Source organism: Pelodiscus sinensis, chromosome 13 (assembly GCF_052426305.1).
Source record: "Pelodiscus sinensis isolate ZL-2025 chromosome 13, ASM5242630v1, whole genome shotgun sequence".
NCBI classification, from domain to species: Eukaryota; Metazoa; Chordata; order Testudines; family Trionychidae; genus Pelodiscus; species Pelodiscus sinensis.
In genome coordinates this window covers 4,504,782-4,525,264 of record NC_143064.1, presented here as the reverse complement: position 1 = coordinate 4,525,264, position 20,483 = coordinate 4,504,782, and the positions used below count along the sequence as shown (strand labels likewise).

Genomic DNA, 20,483 nt, shown 5'->3' with positions numbered 1-20,483 from the left:
TTAAAATGAGCGTCACAGAAAGACAGCAAAGGTGGCAATTTCTTAGGCATCTAAAGCCTGGCCGTTGCGTGTTCCTGTTGCTCGTGTAGTTTAATCGACATGGTTGCTTGGTGTGGTAGCATGCAGGGATGGTGTGAAAAAACAGTTCTCGTGTGTGTGTGTGTGTGTGTGTGTGTGTGTGTGTGTGTGTGTGTGTAAAACGAGACCCAGCTCTTGAAGGAACAAGGGGTCTGTTTATTGAATGTAATACAGGGCGTTCCTGCTATAAGTCGCCCCGGTATACATCCGTTCCGCACTAACGTTGATGCTCCTAGGAACTGATGCGTTCTAAGTTCTCCCATTCCCCGCTCTTAAGTCACACAAAAAAAAACCCAATTTGCACAAATGGAAGTCAGCCACGGGGAAAAAATCGCCAATTTTGCTATAACTCCAAGGTTTTTGGAACCGATCTTGGACTTATAGCGAGGACGGGGGCCTGTAATTGAACTGTTTAATTCATGTAGTAATGGGTCTTTCCACAAGATGGTGCCCTGAGAATATTGATTTTGCTGTAGAAAAAACTTAAAAAAGAACAAATAGTCCTGCAGCACCTTAGAGACTAACCAAAAAAAATAAATTTTTTTAGATGGTGTCTCGAGCTTTCGTGGGCACAACCCACTTCTTCAGATGAATTAGTTGGTTTTTTAAAGCTTTTTCTATTACAGGCGAACTCGGCCACCCCTCTGAAACGATTGTGCTGCAGTGTGTTTGGTAGAAAGCCAGCTCTGTTTGTTTAGAAACATACGTTGTTGCAACCTCTGCTGAAATCATGAGACCGTGCTGACCTTTCATGGGATTTTAGTCGGGGGCTGATGGGCTGTACTGCATCGGGGGCTGTTGTTTTTGTGTGTGTCGCTGCACTTTGTGCTTCCTTCCTCCCCCCCCGCACCCAAGTAATTATCCTGCGGGAAGACTTTTCTCAAAATATAGACAGAAGTTTGTGTGTTCAACATTTAAATGCGGAGTCGCAAAGGAATCACCCACACTTGTTTTTTAATAAAAGTCTTTCAGGCAAGACAAGTGATACTTTAATTCGACTTTGTCTGGGTAGCACACGGGTATAAAGGTGGCAATGCAGAGTGTTACAAGGTAGATTAAATGTACAGCAGGGAGGCTTTTCACAGGCTTCTTTGACTGAGTTACAAAGGGCCTGATTGAAAGGAGCCGCTAACTGGGCTTCGTGTTTCACGCCAGCTTCAAGTCAAGTGGTGTTGGGATTTCCAGAATGGAAATCAGTTTTAAAATCCAGCTGACGCATGTTGGTGAATCGCGACTTGACTCTCTCTTCCTCGTTTCACATCTGTAAAATGGGCACAGCGATAGAAGGGGCAGTGTAGACACTCCTTCTTGCGCAAGAGCCTCTTCTGCAAAAAATGGTGGCTCATTAGATATGCAAATGAAGCTCAGCGATATTTCACGCTTAGCCTCATTTGCATAGTACTTGCGCAAGAAGCCGCGAGTGTAGACATAGCCTTCGTCAGTTCCAGCGGGAACCCTGTCACACGAGCTGCTGTCGGCACCACGGCGGGGAGGGAGCCTCTTAGCCTGGGTCTCCAGACGTGCACCGGCTGTGGTGCAGGGCTGGCGGGGACGCTCTGTTCGTTGGACGGGCCGGCTGAGGGCGCGCGGTCGGGGACGCCTGCGCGCTCCCAGCCCGGATAGAGAGCAGGGCTGGCGGCGGCAGATGCCTCCATCTGGCCCCAGCGGCTCAGTTACAGCCTCGTCTGACAGCCGGTCTGCCCCGGCCACCGGGCTCCTGGGGCAGACCCTGCGGCCCAGCCCTGGCGGCCCCGTGACTGCTGCAACAGGCCGGCCGTGGTGTCCTGGCTTGGGCACCGGCTGCAGCAGCCTGGCCAACAAGGCCCCAGTCAGGGTCCAGCCTCCATCTGGCTGCAGCATCCTATTCCCGGCCCCGAGGTCCGGCTGCAGGAAGGGCTGGGGGCAGCCCCCTCCTGCTGTGGCCTGGGTAGGAGGGGAGGCCATAATCTAGCTTTGGTGATCTTGGTTCGGCCCCTCATCCAGCCACTACTGCCCGGGTGCAGCAGTGGTCTCACATTGCGGTGGGGGAGGTCTAGGTTGGATCTGAGGAAAAACCACTCCACTAGGAGGGTGGGGAAGCCCTGGGATGGGTTCGCTACGGACGGGGTGGAATCTCCATCCCTAGAGGTGTTTAAGTCCTGGCCTGACAAAGCCCTGGTGGGCTGATTGAGTTGGGGTGGGTCCGGTTTTGGGCAGGGGGCTGGACTCGATGACTCCGGAGGTCTCTGCCCGCCGTGGGATTGTATGATTCAAAATAAGAACGTACTCGGCCTCCCGAGGCAGGTTGTGCTTTCCCCCGTGGCAGGAAGGCAGCCGGCCTGCGGTGGGGCAGCAAGAAATACCAATGGCTGATTTTCCAGCCAGGCGCCCCAGGCTGACTTCTGTGTTCTCTCGCACAGGTACAGTCCCCAGGCGGCGCGGAACGGAGGGAAGGCGCAAGCGGGCGCCCACGAGACGAAAACGAAGGGCCCCGAGCCAGTGATCAGCCAGCTCATCGACAAACTGAAACACATCAACCAGGTGGGTGTGAGGGGGGTTCCCAAACTCGCCCGGCTTTGCCCGATGAGGGAAAGGCCTTGGATTTCATCAGCCTGTTGTGGTGAGAGCGAGGGGCTAGCTGTCTGGCTCTGAGCTCGGCCTGGCATGAGCCTCCTGCCTCAGCCCTCTGCCACCGGAGGAGTCCCACCGAGTGTGGGATCCATAGTCACGACACACGCTTGCCCCCAGCCCCAGCAGCCGCCCTTACGGTCCAGGCTGGGCCTCAGAGAAGGCTGAGGGGGGACATGATTGCACTCTTTAAATATATTAGAGGGATAAATGCTAGGGAGGGAGAGGAATTATTTAAGCTCAATACCAATGTGGACACAAGAACAAATGGATACAAACTGGCTAGTAGGAAGTTTAGACGAAGGTTTCTAACCATTAGAGGAGTGAGGTTCTGGAACGGCCTTCCAAGGGAAGTAGTGGGGGCAAAAGATCTATCTGGTTTCAAGATTAAACTAGATGGGTTTATGAAGGGGATGGTTTGATGAGATAACATGATCTTGGTAACTAATTGACCATTCGTTATCAGTGGGAAATAGGCCAATGGAGGGATGATAGGAGTTACTATAGCGAACTTTCTGGGTGTCTGGCTGGTGAGTCTTGCCCACATGCTCAGGGTTCAGCTGATCGCCATATTTGGGGTCGGGAAGGAATTTTCCTCCAGGGTAGATTGGCAGAGGCTCTGGAGGTTTTTCGCCTTCCTCTGTAGCATGGGGTACAGATCACAGCGGGAGGACTCTCTGCATCTTGGGGCCTTCAAAGTATTTGAGGGCTTCAATATCTGAGATACAGGTGAGAGGATTATTCCAAGAGGGTTGGGTGAGATTCTGTGGCCTGCACTGTGCAGGGGGTCAGACTAGATGATCATAATGGTCCCTTCTGACCTTAAAGTCTGTGAGTCTGAGTCAGTCTCGAGGAGCCGGGATCTCAGGCAGGAGCGGCTGCAGTGGGGTTCAGCTGCACAGTGGCACCCCCGAGACCCCAAATTTAAAGCTGTGCCCACAAGGTCCAGGGGCCCCAAAACACAAGGTCTTCCAGGGTGCCATTTTCCCTCAAGCCAGCCCTGGACTGACGTAAAATGGTTATGCAATGCTGCTGCCAGCTCGGGTCAGTCAGGCCTTTTCTGGGCTATTCAGGCTGCTAGGAAGCTAAGGCTCATGGGAAAGCCAGGGTAAATAACTCAGCTGAATTGTGGGTAAGGGTCAGGGGTCGCCGTGTTTGTCTGTAACTTTGAAAAAATGAGGAGTCCTGTGGCACCTTGGAGACTAACAAAACTACAGGCAGTCCCTGAGTTACGCACTTACGAACGGGGCTTTCTCGCCCCGGAGCTCGCAGGCAGCGGGACCGCCCAGAGCGCAGCGGTCCCGCCACCTCGACCTCCGGGGCGAGAAAAGCTGCTCCCCGGCTTTGCTCCGGGTGCCCCTGGTCTGCTGGGGACCATCTCCAGCAGACCAGGGACACGGGGAGCAAAGCTGCAGTGGCGGCGGGGTGCCGTGCCTCTGAGGCTTTGCCAGAGCAAAGCCTCAGAGGCGCGGCACCCGCCGCCGCTGCGGCTTTGCTCCCCGTGTCCCTGGTCTGCTGGGGGGGGGCGCAGCTAGTGGCCCCCCCCCCAGCAGACCAGGCTTTTGTTGTGGACCCTGGGGTAGAGCAGCTGGGGTGCTGCCGGGTTGGTCCTGCAGGGACCTACCTGGCAGCCCAGCTGTTCTGTCCCAGGCTCGAGATTCAGCCGCTGTTGAAACTGATCAGTGGCTGATTCCAGGAAGCTGGGGGCAGAGCAATTCTGCCTCCAGCTTCCTGTAGTCAGCCCCTGGTCAGTTTCAGCAGCAGCGGCTGAATCTGGAGCCAGTTCCGACTTACATACAAATTCAACTTAAGAACAAACCTATAGTCCCTATCTTGTACGTAACCCGGGGACTGCCTGTATTTACTAGTATCATGAGCTTTCATGGGCAAACCCCACTTCCTCAGATGAGTGAAGAAAAAGGGAAACCTTCCAATTGTATAACAGAAAAAGAAGGGGGAGGGAGAAGAAAAAACCGTGAAGCTATGATATAAATAAAGATAAACCCCAAACAAAGTAAAGAGACGCCACATTTTCCAATTTTGAAACGGGGGGAAAAAATGGAGGAAAAAGGACGTGTGGAAGGTGAGCTGATGACAGGATGGCATTTCCCAATGCTATGACTAGACCAGTAGGTGGCAACCAAAGTCTACTGCTTTACCATCGCACGGTTCCGTTAATTGTGCGGTTTTTACATATGTAAATACGTAGAATGGGAACGTTTTGAAAAAGCAAACGCCTTTGAGAAAACGTTAACATTTGGGGGAAAGGCCGTTTGTCATTGGAAAAGTGTTTGGAAGAAAACCGTTTGAAAGCAAAAGATAATAGCTGAGGAGTAGTTATGAACCAGTAGTCAAGACAAATACATTAAGCCAAGGTAAATGGTGCGGATCCAGGTAAAAGGAAATTTGGATCTTGCTTAGACATGGGATTTGGGGGATTGAATCTCACCTTTGCGCTTCCACCCTTGGCCTGGGAAAGTTTTTCTGTCTCGTTCGCATCCGGGCTGCACAATGGACTCCCAAAGTGGAGGAGATCTGAGACGCAGCAAGTCTGGTTGGGTCACAGACATGCTCTTTAGGTGTTGGCTTCCGATGTGGACTCCCAAACTGGAAAAGAGATGAAAATAGCTCATCTCCTCGACTCAAAAGGAGAGCATCTTTTAAAGGCAGTTTCTGGAGGCTCTCAGGTCAAGGAGAGCTGCTTTTCAGCGGTTAGTTCTTCATGCTCAGGTTTCCGAAATGCATTCTCTTTAGGTAGCTCGTCGATAGCATCAGTGTCTTTCAAATGGTTCCCAGGCCGTTCTTTGGATGAGAGATGAACCTCTGATTCCAGAGGCACATGTTGACTCGGTTAGTTGAGTTCCAAACCTGTTCTTTAACTCTTGGACATCACTCAGAGATGTAATTTATGTTTTTCAGTGTTTTAGCCTTCATTTGTTATATGCTGTTCATGCTATGGAAATGAATCCTTTTCCAAAAGCATGACAAAGCTTCAGAATTCTCTGGAGCTTGTTCAGGGATGGTGAATAAATCGTGTTGTTCTGTCACTCGTTAATCAATCCGGGTTCTCCATCGGAATCTAAATAAATGTATTCATAACCGATAGACCCCTCCCTGGTTGTGTTCTGTGTGGTAGAACCTGCCTGCTTCTCAAGCAACCTTGTGGACCTCGTTCCGGAATGCCATTCCCAGAGGTTGGAAGGAAAGCAGCAAGTTAAAACTATGCAAAAGGGGAAATAGAAAGGTTTGTCTGAGCTGCGTGGGTTTGGTCTTTTCAAGAGAAAACACACAGCAGTTTGAGTACGTTTAACGTTTCAGGTGAGATCTTCTGGGGCGGGGAGTGAGTTTTCTGCAGCATGATTCGTAATAAGCTTGACACGACCAGCTGGCTTTTTGTCTCTTTTTTAATGTGTGATTTGTGAGTGGCTCTATTTGTGGGTGAGCTGGTTTATCATCATCTCGGTACTTCAACTTAGAAAAGAGGAGACTAAGGGGGGATATGATAGAGGTCTATAAAATCATGAGTGGTATGGAGAAAGTGAATAAGGAAAAGTTATTTGCTTATTCCCACAATATAAAAACTAGGGGTCACCACATGAAATGAAGAGGCAGCAGGTTTAAAACAAACAAAAGGAAATTTTTCTTCACTCAGTGCACAGTCAACTTGTGGAACTCCTTGCCAGAGGATGTGGTGAAGATCAGGACTTTAACAGGGTTCAAAGAAGAGCTAGAGAGATTCACGGCGGTTAGGTCCATCAATGGCTATTAGCCAGGGTGTGTAGGAATGGTGTCCCTAGCCTCTGTCTGGAAATGGGTGACAGGAGAGGGATCACGTGAGGATACCCTGTTGCGTTCCCTCCCTCTGGGGCATCTAGCATTGGCTACTGGCGGCAGACAGGACACTGAGCTAGATGGACTATTGGTCTGACCCAATATGGACTATTGGTCTTATGTACTTGGATTCTGTTGCCTTTAGACCAAATTGTGCGTGGATAGCTCAGCCATAGATACTGGTGTTATTACATTTGGGAAGCTAAGAGGCTCTTAGAGGGAAATGAGTTGTAATTGGCCTCTGTTTTTATTTCCTCACAGCATCCTTCTGAGGTAGAGCACTACAGCTCTTCCCAGGGACTGACAGGAAGCAAAGCTAAGTCTCTGGGCCTTCAGGGAATTTCTTGAGAGGAACCTTGAACCCATGTTGTCCAAGTCCTATACTAGTGTTTTATCCACTGGACCAGTCATAGGCTGAGCTAACCCCCTTTCCCGCCTTTCTGGTGGGACTATGTCCAGGGAAAAAGCATCATTTTGGACCAATACTTGGTAAGAATTGGCACGCAACACCTAACAGGAAGATAAGTGGGCAAGACGTGTCGTTAGACAATCGAGAGTCCTGGAAACATATTTTAAATGTCCAGACACTGGAGAGCAGGACTCATTTCAAATATTTCAAACATATTGGCGCTTGACAGATCTTTGGTTTGCACATCAAACGATCCGTAATTTATTACACTGTGTAGGGACTGTGTTTTTATCATATTGCATATTCTCTAGCCAGAAATATAAGAGCCATCTAAGCTCTTGGAAAAAAACAAAAACCATTGGGGAATCGCAGTCCAGGCAATCGGCTTTCACAAACCCTGGGAAATTAACTTTGATTGATTCCCTAGAACATAAGGAGATTATATGATTTCTAGGAACAGGCTTGTTTTACAAAGGGAAACCTTCGTGCCTTTTTTCACATGGCCAGTTTAAAGCCCAGAGCCTCCAGTCTGGTCCAAGCAAGTAGACTCTCTCGGGCTGTGCAGCTGGAGCTCCCTGCCTGAGTTTCACGGTAGGATCAGAGTCAAAATTAGGAAGTGCAAGAGGCAGTAAAATTCAGCTAGAAAGGAGGAAATCAGGCCTCTAAAGACAAAAGGCGGCCCTGTGACGCAACACACATCGCGAGTCTGCAGAAGAAGAATCGAAGGTTAAATAGTTGTGTTGAAAGGTACTTAGCTTGACTAAGATTGTGTATTCTCTACAGGTTGAACCTCTCTAGTCCGGCACCTTCATCACCTGACCGGTGTCGAACTGGAGAATTTGCTGGACCACGGGAGGTCAATATTGTCTAGCAGTATCACCAAAACTCCCACTGCTTTCTGGGCTCTTAGGGGACATTTAAGGGTAAATTAGAGCTAAATCACAGCACAGAACACTGGGAGCCAGGCCTGGTGGCTGTAAACAAACTTTCTGGGACCGTGGGAAACTTGGCCACACCCATGAGAAGTGGACATCTGGCTCGTTAAAATCCTGCCGGACCACGGATGTTGCCAGACCAGGGAGTGCTGGACTAGAGAGGTTGAACCTGTACTTGCAGAGAACGTTCACTACTGAGGAATGGGTTCATTTAGAAAGTGGCCAAAAGGCGATGGCGTTGGTGAATCTAATGTAAACTAAAGAGATTTGGTAACTGTATCATGACTGTATGTCTTCCATCCCTTGGTGGCATGTCTGCATCCCAAGGGACTACCAGAGGGGTCGCTGTGTTAGTCTGTATCGGCAAAAACAACAAGGAGTCCTGTGGCACTTTAAAGATTTATTTGGGCTTAAGCTTTCATGGGCAAAGACCCACTTTGTCACATAGAATTATCCCCAGTATTTATCAGTGAACATACAATAGTTAGCAGTGTCTTAACAAAATGAGTCCCTGATGGCTAGATTTCCAGTTTTGAAATGTATGCATTAGTACTACGATACTGAAACTGCCGCATGTGCACAATGCAGTTGCATCTGACGAGAGAGGTCTTTGCCCATAAAACCTAATGGCTGAATAAATCTGTTAGTCTTTAAGGTGCCACAGGACTCCTCATTATTTTTGCAAGGTGTTCTCTTAGCTTCCCTCCAAGCCTTACCTTAAGAACATCAGAACGGCCAGACTGGGTCAGACCAAAGGTCCATCTCGCCCAGTGTCCTGTCTTCACAACATCCCTGTTAAAGTCCCAGTCTTCACAACATCCTCTGGCAAGGAGTTCCAGAGGTTAACTGTGTGCTGAGTGAAGAAAAACTTCCTTTTGTTTTAAACCTGCTGCCTATTAATTTCATTTGATAATCCCTAGCTCTTATATTGTGGGAATAAGTAAAAAAACCTTTCCCTTATTCACTTTTTCCACACCAGTCATGATTTTATAGACCTCTATCATACCTCCCTTAGTTTCTTCTTTTCTAACCTTGGTAAAGGAAGACCTTTCTCTGATCATGTCTTCACTTGGGGGAAGATTGACACTGCTTCAATCGATGTTCTGGAGTGTGATTTAACGGGTCTAGTAAAGACCTGCTAAATCAAACTCAGAGGGCGACACCATCAGCAGCCGGTGCTCCTGCGAGGAGTAAGGGAAGCTGATGGGAGTGTTTGCTCCCATCAGCCTCTCTCTGTGGAGACAGCGTAGAAACTTCAATTAAAGTACATCATCTCCAGCTACTTATCAGTTGCAGATCTTAATTCAACCTTCCCCTTTAGTGTAGACCTAGCCTTGGTGACTGGGAACACCTCCCTGGCATATACCATGGGCACAGAGTAATGGCAGTCATGCATCTGCTGAGCGATTGGCATGTCAGGCAAAGGCAGGGCTGGATTAAGGGGGGGGACTAGCCAGACAGCTGCCCTGGGCGCCAATCTATGGGGGGCACCTGATGGCAGCTGTAAGGGGCGCCGTGTGTTCAGCCGCGAGGTGCCCCTTAGAGTTGCTATCAGGCACCGCGTGCCCGGGGCCGGAGGCTGCGCGGCATCCCTTAGAGCTGCCATCAGGCACCGTGCACCTGATTGCAGCTGTAAGGTGTGCAGCGCGCCAGGAGGCAGGGCCACGCATGCGCCATGTTCCCGGGGGCGGAGCCGCGCATGCATCGCGCACCCGCTGCCCGGGGTGCAGGAATGGCTCAGGCCAGCCCTGGGCAAAGGAACTCAGACCAGAAAGAGACTGAATCTGTCTGCCCCACCTTCAGCAGACAGGAAGCTGGCAGATGTGCTGCCCACTCAGTGTGGAGATTGCTGCTGTCCTTACAATGGGTGGGGTGGACTTAGCGCCAACTAAAGACCTTGCAATTTCCAGCAGTGACTGTAACTCTTCCGCGTAGAGCCATCAGGGCGTTCCTGCCACGACAATGTGAGTGCCAGGTAGGTGATCTCCGACCCATGGCGTTGCACGTGCTGAAGATGATATTTAAGGGGGAGCCGCCTGACGGGTTGTAAAACGACTTTCTCGGCTCCTGCTGGTCACTCGTTCCAAGTGGGCGTCTTATTAACTGTGTGATGGGAAACCCCGTGGCTTTCACACGTCTTTCCGAAATGTGTTTTCCACTTTGCCACGCTGGAAGCAGAGACAGATTGGATGAAATCCCCTTCTGATGCCTTGTATTAGGTGTTGCCATATCTCCTGCGTACATTGCATTTAAATTTGGTAGCCATACGACCGCGCAGTCATTAGCAAAAGGTGCCAACGGCCTGATTTGTCAGATGAAATCATCCCCACTCTGTATCAGTGAGCATACAGTATTGAGCAGTGTATAACTAAATGAGTCCCTGCTGGCTAGTTTTCCAGCTTGGAAATGTATGTTTTAGTGCACTGCATGGATAGAATGTAATTTATCAAATCCTCACAAGAAATGTAATAAACAAAATAATTATTTGGGCATGCCTTTTTGGGCAGCCTTATGAAACAGTTTCTAGCAATTAAAATATTAAAAGCACATGCCGTTGAAAGCAACCAGACCTCACCATTATTTATTTTTAAGGCTATTAAATAAAATGACAGAAGATTAAAAAAAATGATAAATGTGTTTTGGAATGTAACAGCTAATTCCTTTTTCGACTGCATGAAATAATCTATAGTTCCACCAAGGCTAGGGCTGGTCTTTAAAGACTAACGACATTGTCCATTTGTGACTCAGAAGCCATTCATTGGCTCTTGTTAACACACCGTTGTAAACACTCTCTCCGGAGTCTAGCTACATATGCAAGCAGCAATTACAAGAGAGCTGCTAGGCCAGTGAAATAAGGGGACATGTGACACATACTAACTAAAACAAAATTTGTGATAGAGATGCAGCCGTGGTAGTCTGGTCTAGCTGCAACAAAAGACAGAACTATGTAGCGCTTTAAAGACTGACAAGATGGTTTATTAGGTGATGAGCTTTCGTGGGCCAGGCCCACTTCTACAGATCAATTTGTGGAAGAAAATTGGCATGACCATATATACCAAAGTGATACAATCAAAAAAGGTGAACACATATCAAATTGACGAATCAAATTTTAGAACAGAGGTGGGGCGAGGGGGGAAGGTTAGTGTCTGTGAGGTAATGACATTAGGGGTGATAATTGGGGAAGCTATCTTTGTAATGGGTGAGATAATTAGCATCTTTGTTGAGACCCATACGTAAAGTGTCAACATTTGTTTGAATAGATCTTTTGAATTCCAAAAGTGGTGTACTTTCCTGGGACATTTCCATAACATCAGCTTATATGAACTATTGCCCACAAACATCCTGGCTTTATTGGGCTCAGTGTGAGAAAACTCTAAGAATAAGTCACACAGAGAGGATTATTTTTCCCTATATTGCATATCAGCCTTGAGTTAATTGAATTGATTTTTTAAAACTATCATTGGTTATGGAATAATCCGCCTCTGACTTTCTAGTCAATTTATTGAAAATTAGGTTTCTTGATTGTTGTACATACTAGGGATGTTGAAATGCATGTAATTGAGTAACCGTGTAATTACTGAAAATTTCACGCCAGGCGGGAGTGGACTCGCTGGGAGCCAGTGAACACCAGGAACTGGTTTTTAAACCAACTCCCTGCGCATACCGACAGCCTGCGTGTAACCGTGAACATTAATCGATGAGCCCAGGCTCATTGGTTGACCACGTACACGGTTACATTTTCACATCGCTAGTACATACAATCTTCCTTTCCACATATCGGTTCATACAGTGCTTGCAATTGTTAAATGTTCCCTGGAATTTGAAGTACTGCCCATTGTTAGTCTATGGAATAGTCCAAATGCCATGTAAAAGTGATACCATGCCATGGTGCCATGAAGAATCTTTTTTATTAAAACTCAGAAGGGTAGTTTGTAACTTTAAGAGCAGTCCTGGGGCACCTTAGTCTGGATCTACACTTGGGATTTATTTCGAAACCCCCCCCTTATTTCGAAATAACTAGCGGAGCATCCACATAACCAACCCCATTGTTTCAAATTAATGGGCTGGTTATTTCAAAATAATAACTCCTGCTTTCTAAGGGGAAGAATGCTAATTTCGAAGTAGTTCTTTCGAAACAGCGGTAGGGTGGACTCTCTGGTGCCGCTATTTTGAAATAACAGCTCCCCAGAGTCATTCAAACCAATGACTCCCCTGTGCAGTCTTGGACTCTGAGTTGAAGTAGCATATCCACATTAATAGAGGCTGCCTCGGATTAGTTTTGAGGCTTCCCACTAGTGTGGACACGCTATTTCGAAATTATTATTTCAGGAGTTATTATTTTGAAATAAGCTATTTCAAAATAATTCTACTGTAGACATGCCCTTAGAGCCTAACAAATCTATCATGAGCTTTCATAGGTAAAACTTACTTCATTCGATGATAGATTTGTTAGTCTCTAAGGTGCCACAGGAGTGCTCGTTGTTTTTATTAACACTGTTCACTAAGGGTGAAATTCATCCGTGCAGAAGGCTGGTCTGGAAGTCCTACTTCGCACATAAAATCGAATTTTAGTGATGCATATTCCTTTTGCTGGTCCTCTGTACACATGTGGATTTAACCCTATAGAAGTGTGAGAGAGAAAAGACCAGTCAGTCTATGGCAAAACTCCCTTCAATTTCAGTAAAAGTTCCATCCGGCCATGGATAGTTTATTTCCTACACAGATCGGTCAGAGGTTTTGGAAAGAAATAAACACGTCAGATTTTACCAGAAAAACCTAAAGCACATTGCACTGTTATCCCACCCAGAGCTTTGTCCCTAATGAGAATGCAGCAGTGGGTTCGTCACAGGCAAAGGACGTATCCTCTTGGTGCTTCCCCTCGGAATGAACTTCGGAAACGGAGGGGCGAGGACCAGGAAAGGGACAATCCCATGTTTGAAAAAAACTAAAGGCAAAAAAGAAAAAGCTCACCGGTTGTCCTCCCCCCGCCCCCAAATTTCAATCTCCCTTTGTCATGGGGGTAACCGCTCACTTCTGGGGTGCCTCCTTGTGGCTCATCTGTGGACTAGCTCCCCTCCTTCTATTGCTCCTTCTTTGCTTTTGCCTCTCTGGACTTGGGGTGCTCCCTCTTTATGACTCAGCCTTATGGCCAGATCATTATAGTGAGTCCCTTCCAGGCCCACCAACCAGACAACAACCTCTCTGAGGTCTCAGTCTACCAATCTACTTCCCGCTCTGGGTTCCAGTCCAGAGACCCTGTACCAAGCAACCACCTTCTGCGCTAGTCCTGGCAGTGCTACTGTTTCCTTGGCTCTCTCCTGCCAGTCTTCCCTATCTTCTGGCCCACTACTACAGCAGCTTCCACCACTCCCCACAGCTACCTCAGGCCCTCTTGAGTTCTTGCCAGAGTCTGCGGTCCAAGGCAGGGCCCCAGGACTTACTTGTTCCCCCTGCGCCTCCTTTTCTCATCTAGCCAACTCCCCTCCTTTCTAGGGAGTGGCCATCCTACCTCACAGCCTCGTCTCACACCACCGACTTCCTCTCTTCATAAATCTGTCCTGGCTCCGCCCTCAGCTGGGCCTCCTCAGCTCACGTGTCCCTGGCTTTCCTTCGATGCCACCAATGAGGTGAACAGGTTTTGTGTCTGGTAGATGCCCCATCGCACCTCTTTTGGCTAAGCACGCATTCCCTTCTGCAGGTCATTTGACTGCAGTCTCGGGGCAGGTCAAACCTCTTAGCAGACAACAAACAAAACTGAATTCGTTTTCATGGCAAAACCAATATTTTACCAAGCCAGTGCGCTCAGACGAGCTCAAAAAGGGCTTTGGGATTACTCCTATAAACACTAGGCTAGTGTGTGGGTCTCCTTCATCTCAGTGGACCACAAGCTGGTCGTAACCAAGACGGTCTCCCGGGATAGGACAGTTTTGTTCACTGCGCGTGCCTCCCTAGAATTGGCGGGGGTGCCGATGGAACCGTGGCAGCACTTCGATGGCAGAGGGGGCGCATGGCTCTCTCACTCAGTGTTGTGCCCTGGCTTTCAGGGCCAGCCCACCACATTTTGGCATCTGAGGCGGGGAGCTCAAATGACGCCCCCATGCCCCTTCACTTGGGCCAAAACTTTGAAAGGTCTCGATTCTCTGGGTTCTAGTGGCGCCCTCTCCCCGCCCCCCCCCCCCCCCCCACACACACACAGTCTGGCACCTGAGGCGACCGCCTCAGTTCACCTCACGGTAAGGCCAGTCTTGGTGGCGTTCAGCGTGTGTCACTCTAGTAATGCTAGTAGGAAACAGGAATGCGGACGGAAACCAGCAGAATCATAAACAAAACGGTAAACAAAACGTCTTGTGGGCCACACACAGAACCCCAACAGGCTGCATGTGGCCTTTGAGCCATGGGTTGCCCACCACTGGTTTATAAGTCCATCAACCCCAAGGGAGAAATCCCTGCCTCGTGGAAATCAGTCAGCGTTTTGCCATTGACTTTCATGGGGCCAGGATTTTACCCCATGTTAACATGTTACTAGTTAAGCCATTTCACCTCACTATGGCCTCAACTCTCTGTGGCTCTTGAACTAGATAATAGGACGGGAAAAGGCAAAGCACTCCATTTTCTGGTGTGTGGGTTTTCAGTTCTAATCTCAGCTGTCATGCTGAATGGCTGCACATACAAAGTAGTGTCAGGTGTGTCCTGCAGAGAATGGGCTTGAAACAATGCGGTGGAAATCAATTTGAAAAAAATCCCTTTTAAACAGGATACATTTTCTTGTGCATCCAAACATGCAGCTGATGCACAAACCACACCGTTGGAAAACAAACACCAGATATCCTGGAAGAGTAGCTGGGCTTTATCCTGTTATGAAGGGAATCAAATTGGAATTGTTGTAAAATCAAAAGTCCCACCAACAGCCGGATGCAAAGGTATCCAATTAAGAGAGCTTGGGAGTTACTTTGGGCCCAATCAGTCATATCAAGCAGCATCTTGCTCTGTGTCTAGTCCTTGTAATTGAGGACGAAGCTCTCCCTGAGAGCGTTCATGTGATAGATGGCCTCTCAAATGATAAAGGCGCCCTCGAAAAGCTGGACCCAATCAAGTATTTGGTGCTACCTGGAGTGTGGGGGGTGGCATTTTATTGTTTGTCCCCAAACAGGATGCTGCTTCGGTCAGTTTTGGCTTTCCTGTGGACATGGTAGGGGCTAGAGATGGTGGGGGGAAAATTGGTGCACACAAAGATTGTGGAAGTTTTTTACCCATTTTTCTAAGCATGAACGTTTAATCAAAATGATCCAACATCAGCTAGTCCTAGGGCTGATTAAAAATGCCGATTTCCTGAAAATGTTCCCATTTGTGTTCAAATGTGTATGTGTTGACCAGCTCTGGTGGCCGACTGTCATGGGGGTGTGTGTGTGTGTAGAGACTAATGGTGCGGCTGTGCGTTACTGTGGGCCTGTATTGCTTTCCAACCTGTAAGTCAGTCTGATTCCTTACATTTTAAAGGGAACCCATAACAGTTGTAATATTTTTAATGAACTGGATAGCATACTAGCCAGTTATTGCAATCTGTTACTCTATCAAATGGCCTCACAACAGCTTCACAAGGGAGAGTGAGGAAAAAGCAGGGATGTCGGCTCTCTTCTCAGCAGGCTGGGCAGAATTCACCTATAGTTTCTAAAGCCACGTCTTCACTCTGTGGAAGATTGCCACTGCTGCGATCGATCTTCCAGAGTTTGATTTAGCGAGTCTAGTTAAGACCCACTAAATTGAACACAGAAGGTGCCTCTACCAGCGTCTGGCACTCCTGCTCTTGTGAGGAGTAAGAGAAGCCAACAGGGACATTTGCCACCAAGCTCAGCTTAAGGTAAGTCAACTCCAGCTATGTGTTCTACGTTGCTGGAGTTGTGTACCTTAAGCCAAGTTGCCAGGTCTAGTGTAGCCCTGGCGTGAATGCTTGCTATTGCTGTGTCTGGGGTCTTTTATGGGAGACTGCACTATTTAAGAACATAAGAATGTCCAGGCTGAGTCAGACCAACGGATCCTGTCTGCTGACAGTGCCCAATGCCCCAAGGGAATGAACAGGACAGGCAATCATCAAGTCGCTTGTCCTCCGCTTCTAGCTAAATCGAGGAATTGCCACGGGGTCAGGGGAACGCCAGCCCCAAGCTGAGTGTGTCACATTGCAAAGCTAGTCCCCAGGGACCAGCGAGAGTTTATGTTCTGGGATTGAGATGGAGGGGGGGCTCCTCGCTGTGCATGGAGATGGGAGGATTGATGCTAGTAGCTACTTACAATACAAAATAGGTTAGAGCAGTGTTTCTTAAACTGTGGTCCATGGCACACCGGTGTGCCGCGAGGCAATCGGAGGTGTGCTGCGGAAAACAACAGAATTCAAAATGGCTGCCCTTAAAGGGGCAGGCAACTTTTTTCTTTTTTTGCTCAATAACTTTCCTCCCCTGACCCCCCCCCTTTTTTTCCTTGACAAAAAATCCTTGGTGTTTCTCATTTAAAAAAAATATTGTTTTGGTGTTCCTTGGTCATAAAACATTTAAGAAACACTGGGTTAGAGGACGGAGCAGTAGCTCTTCATATTTAAATGTGGTAGGTTTTCTGGTAAATCGGTGTAGGAGAGAGGGCATAATGGTCTGTTGTCGTGCGTGTACACAAGCGACCCAGCTGCCAGCTAACTTCATCCTTGTGGCCTTAAGGGTAAAACCAGTGAGCTTCTGCTCCAAAACAGCCTTCTGCCGCACCCTCCGTTAGATCTAGCGGGTTGCAGCATGTATCATTTCTGTGTGTCCGCCTCTAGTGACTGGGGTCACAATCCCAAACTGAAACACCAGCATAGGCCAGACCTGATCTCTTCTCTAGAGGCTTACGGTTCATTCGGAAGCCTTGAATGAATGAGCTGTAAATCTCATGTCTATCATATGTCCATTCCTCTAATGCAGGGGTCTCCAAACTTTTCAGCCCGAGGGCCGCATTAACTATCAAACAGCAGTTCGGGGGCCGACTACACACTTGAGGTCCAAATAAAAAACAATCAAAACATGGATGTTGTTTTTAATTATTTATTTAATATTATTTTATTCAGTTATTATTTAATAACACATTCATACACTACACATGAACACCTGTATTAGTGTGAATGGTGAAATTGTTTCCTGGATGCCAAAATAGCAGACATTTCTGGCTTTAGATTTGTTGTCCCTAACATCAACAGTGACCTGAGATTATCATCGGACAAGTTTGTTCTCAAATTGTTCTTCACGTATTTCATTCTTGAAAATGTTTGTTCCCACAGGTATGTTGTTCCAAAGATTGAAAGGTACCTTGATGCAAAAGTTTTGACATTAGGAAAGTCTTCCTTGGGCAAAAACTGGTAAAAACCCACCAGTCCTATTTTGAACTTGTCCCTAAGGAGGTCATTTGCTTGCAACTCAATGACTTCCAGCTGCAGTTCATCTGGGCAACTGGCCACATCTGCTTCAAATGGGTTTTGAAACAATCTCACTTCTTCTGCCTTTGAATCCAAAAAGGTCTCCACGGGCCGGATGAGAGGGCCTCGCGGGCCGCATCCGGCCCCCGGGCCGTAGTTTGGAGACCCCTGCTCTAATGTATCGTCTGGTCAGCTGGGCAATAGAATGAAACAAATTCATGGTTTTCCTGTCCCAGAGACATTAATAGGCACCCTTGTTTGGTACATACACACATGTCCTTTCCAGATGCTAGCAGTGATTGTCCGAGAGATGAATCCACCTTCTGGATTGTGTCTAATTACACAGGCTGGTATTAATTTGTTGTAGTTATTTATTATTTACATGTATATGGTGCCTTTTTGTCCTCAGTGGTCTGAAAGTGCTTTACTAACTGTGTGTTTGTAGTAATCCCTTCCCTTGAAAGAAATCCAGCCATCATTAGGGTTTGAAATTGTGCACAGTAGACTGTGCAGCAGCTTAGGAGATGAAGATGAACACAGTAACATTCAGCTTGGATGTTTTTCTAAATGATCTGACTAGTTCCTTCTCAGGTGACAGGCCAGGCGTCTACCACCACATCCTTACCAAAGGTGTCATGGGCTTTTGAAAGGCCAGTTCAGTTTTGCAATTCATCCCATAACCTTCTCCTTAGCCTGCAGCTAAGTCTTGGTTCAATACTGCCCAAGAGAAAGTGTGACACCTATCGCAGAGCTGACTGCTCTCTACAGCATGGAGGTTTCTCTTGGAAGCATCCTCTCCACATATTGATTAGACCCAATTTTGTTTAGTTCGTGAGACCTTCGCAGCTTGAGGTGGAATGACACCAGCTGCTTAAGTTTCCAGCGAATCCATATTGTCATCAGAGACATGGAAGTTTTTTTCAATGTCCGGTAATGATTGACCATATTCACGTTCTTATTGTGACCCCTGTGGATATGTCAGGTATTTCCATTATAGCAGATGGTTGAATCAGTGAGGGTACATCTAGACTGCGGGGTTTTTATCCCGGAAAACCTGTGTCGCATCCAGGGAACTCTGGAAGAGCACGTTTGTTCTTCCGCAAAGAAAACGGACCAACCCGGCAGCACCCCAGCTGCTCTACCGCAGGCATCCCGATTCAGCTGCTGCTGAAACTGACCAGCAGCGGCTGAATTGGGGACACCTGGGGCAGAGCCGGACTATCGGAAGGGGGGCTATGAAAGGTCTGGGGTGGCATCCCCCCCACACCACCCTAGACCCCTCATAGCCCCGCCTTCTGATAGTCTGGCATATCTGATAATCCAGCACTCCCTGGGTCCTAAAGGTGCCGGATTATCGGAAGTTTACTGTAAAATCATTGGTCACGGTATAGCTAAGCGGGACTCAAGTTTCGCTATATAAACTGGGGTCCAAAATGATGAAAGAAAAGGGGAAAAGAAGGAAAGGAAAGAGGAAAGGAAGAAAGAAACTTCAAGAAGGAGGGGGGAAGACCTGGAAGAAGAACTCACCTCCAAGGCACAGCTAAACACCAGATCTGCCAGGACTCCCCTGTACGACCGAGACGTGCAGCAGCCAAGATCCAGAGAGACTGACCTTGCCTGACCAATAGGGGAAGTCCACCTGCTTTTATCAGGATTGGTGAGCATGATACTGTGTGTGTAGCATGTGTATTGTATTTGCTTGGGAACTGTCAATAAATGGAGAATAAGAATATCACTGTGGAAGGCTCTTTCAGTGGCAAAAGATCCTGCAGACCCACAGGAAGTTATGTCCTGAGCCCTAGGAATTGGGTACGGGTGAGTGTGTAAATTAACAGGGTTGCACCTTGAGCCCTCGGAATTGGGTAAAGGTGAGTGTCCCTGAAGTGTGGAAGGGATAGAGAAATTTGGGGGGGTAACAGCTGATTCTTGCTTGCTGACCTCTGCTTGTGGCTGGCCAGCCCCGCTGTGACCACTAGCGCAGACTGTTGACGCTCTTGTCCCTTACCGTTCCGTCGACGTGCACTGAAAGGCTCCTCGTGGTATGTCTGCAGGGCAGTCAAAGACCTGCCACTGTCCTGCATCACCTGATCCAGGCTTGCAGGGCTCAGGTGGTGGGGCTATAAAATTCAGTGTCCTTGTTTGAACTCAGGCTGGAGCCCAGAATCTGAGACCAAGGGAGCCATTTAGGCAGTGCGGCGGGGGAGGAGGGGAGAGAGGCAGCAGCCATGCGCTCCGGGATGCGGCTTGCTTTTTTTCCCGGTCCCCTGACTGTCAGGGAGCGAGGGGAAAGTACTTGGATTCCAGGCCTGCCTCTCACTCCAGGGCTGTGTCTAGACTGGCAAGTTTTTCGGCAAAATCAGATGATTTTGCGGAAAAACTTGCCAGCTGTCTACACTGGCCGCTTGAATTTCCGGAAAAGCACTGACGATCTCATGTAAGATTGTCAGTGCTTTTCTGGAAATACTATGCTGCTCCCGTTCGGGCAAAAGTCTTTTTCTGAAAGACTTTTGCGCAAAAGTGCCAGAGTAGACAGCACAGTACTGTTTTCTGCAAAAAAGCCCCGATGGCGAAAATGGCGATTGGGGCTTTTTTGCAGAAACCCGCGTCTAGATTGGCCACGGATGCTTTTCCGCAAAACATGCTTTTGTGGAAAAGCATCCTGCCAATCTAGACGCGATTTTTCCAAAAATGCTGTTAACGGAAAACTTTTCCGTTAAAAGCATTTTCGGAAAATCATGCCAGTCTAGACGTAGCCCAGGACTTTAACAGGGTTCAAAAAAGAACTCGATAGATTCATGGAGGGTAGGTCCATCGATGGCTCTGAGCCAGGATGGGCAGGAATTGTGTCCCTACCCTCTGTCAAAGCTGGGAATGGGTGACCAGGGAGGGAATCACGTAATGATTCCCTGTTCCGTTCGTTCGCTCTGGGGCACCTGGCATTGACCACTGTTGGAAGACAGGACACTGGACTACTGGTCTGACCCAGTATGGATGTTTTTTGTTTCCTTAACCTTAGTGTTCTCCTCTTCCTCCCTGTCTTACCCCAAACCAAAGCAGAAATAGTCTTTATTCAGAGACGCAGGAAGAGAGATGGCAAGGGACTGGCAATTCAGAATAATGGCTAAAAGAAAGTGGACGAGCTGGTTGTAAATCCCAGGTAATCTATTTTTCCCATGTGCCCCATGATGTA

At 48.1% G+C, this 20,483-nt stretch overlaps 1 protein-coding gene across 2 annotated transcripts in view; it reads left to right on the top strand.

Annotated features, from left to right (window-relative positions):
• Window positions 1-20,483, top strand: part of GPC3 (glypican 3) — a 309,949-nt gene that overhangs the window by 220,622 nt on the left and 68,844 nt on the right. For both annotated transcript variants that reach the window (XM_075941138.2, XM_075941137.2), the window contains exon 6: window positions 2,478-2,598. In XM_075941138.2, coding sequence (XP_075797253.2) covers window positions 2,478-2,598 — 121 coding nt within the window. The remainder of the gene's footprint in view (window positions 1-2,477; window positions 2,599-20,483) is intronic.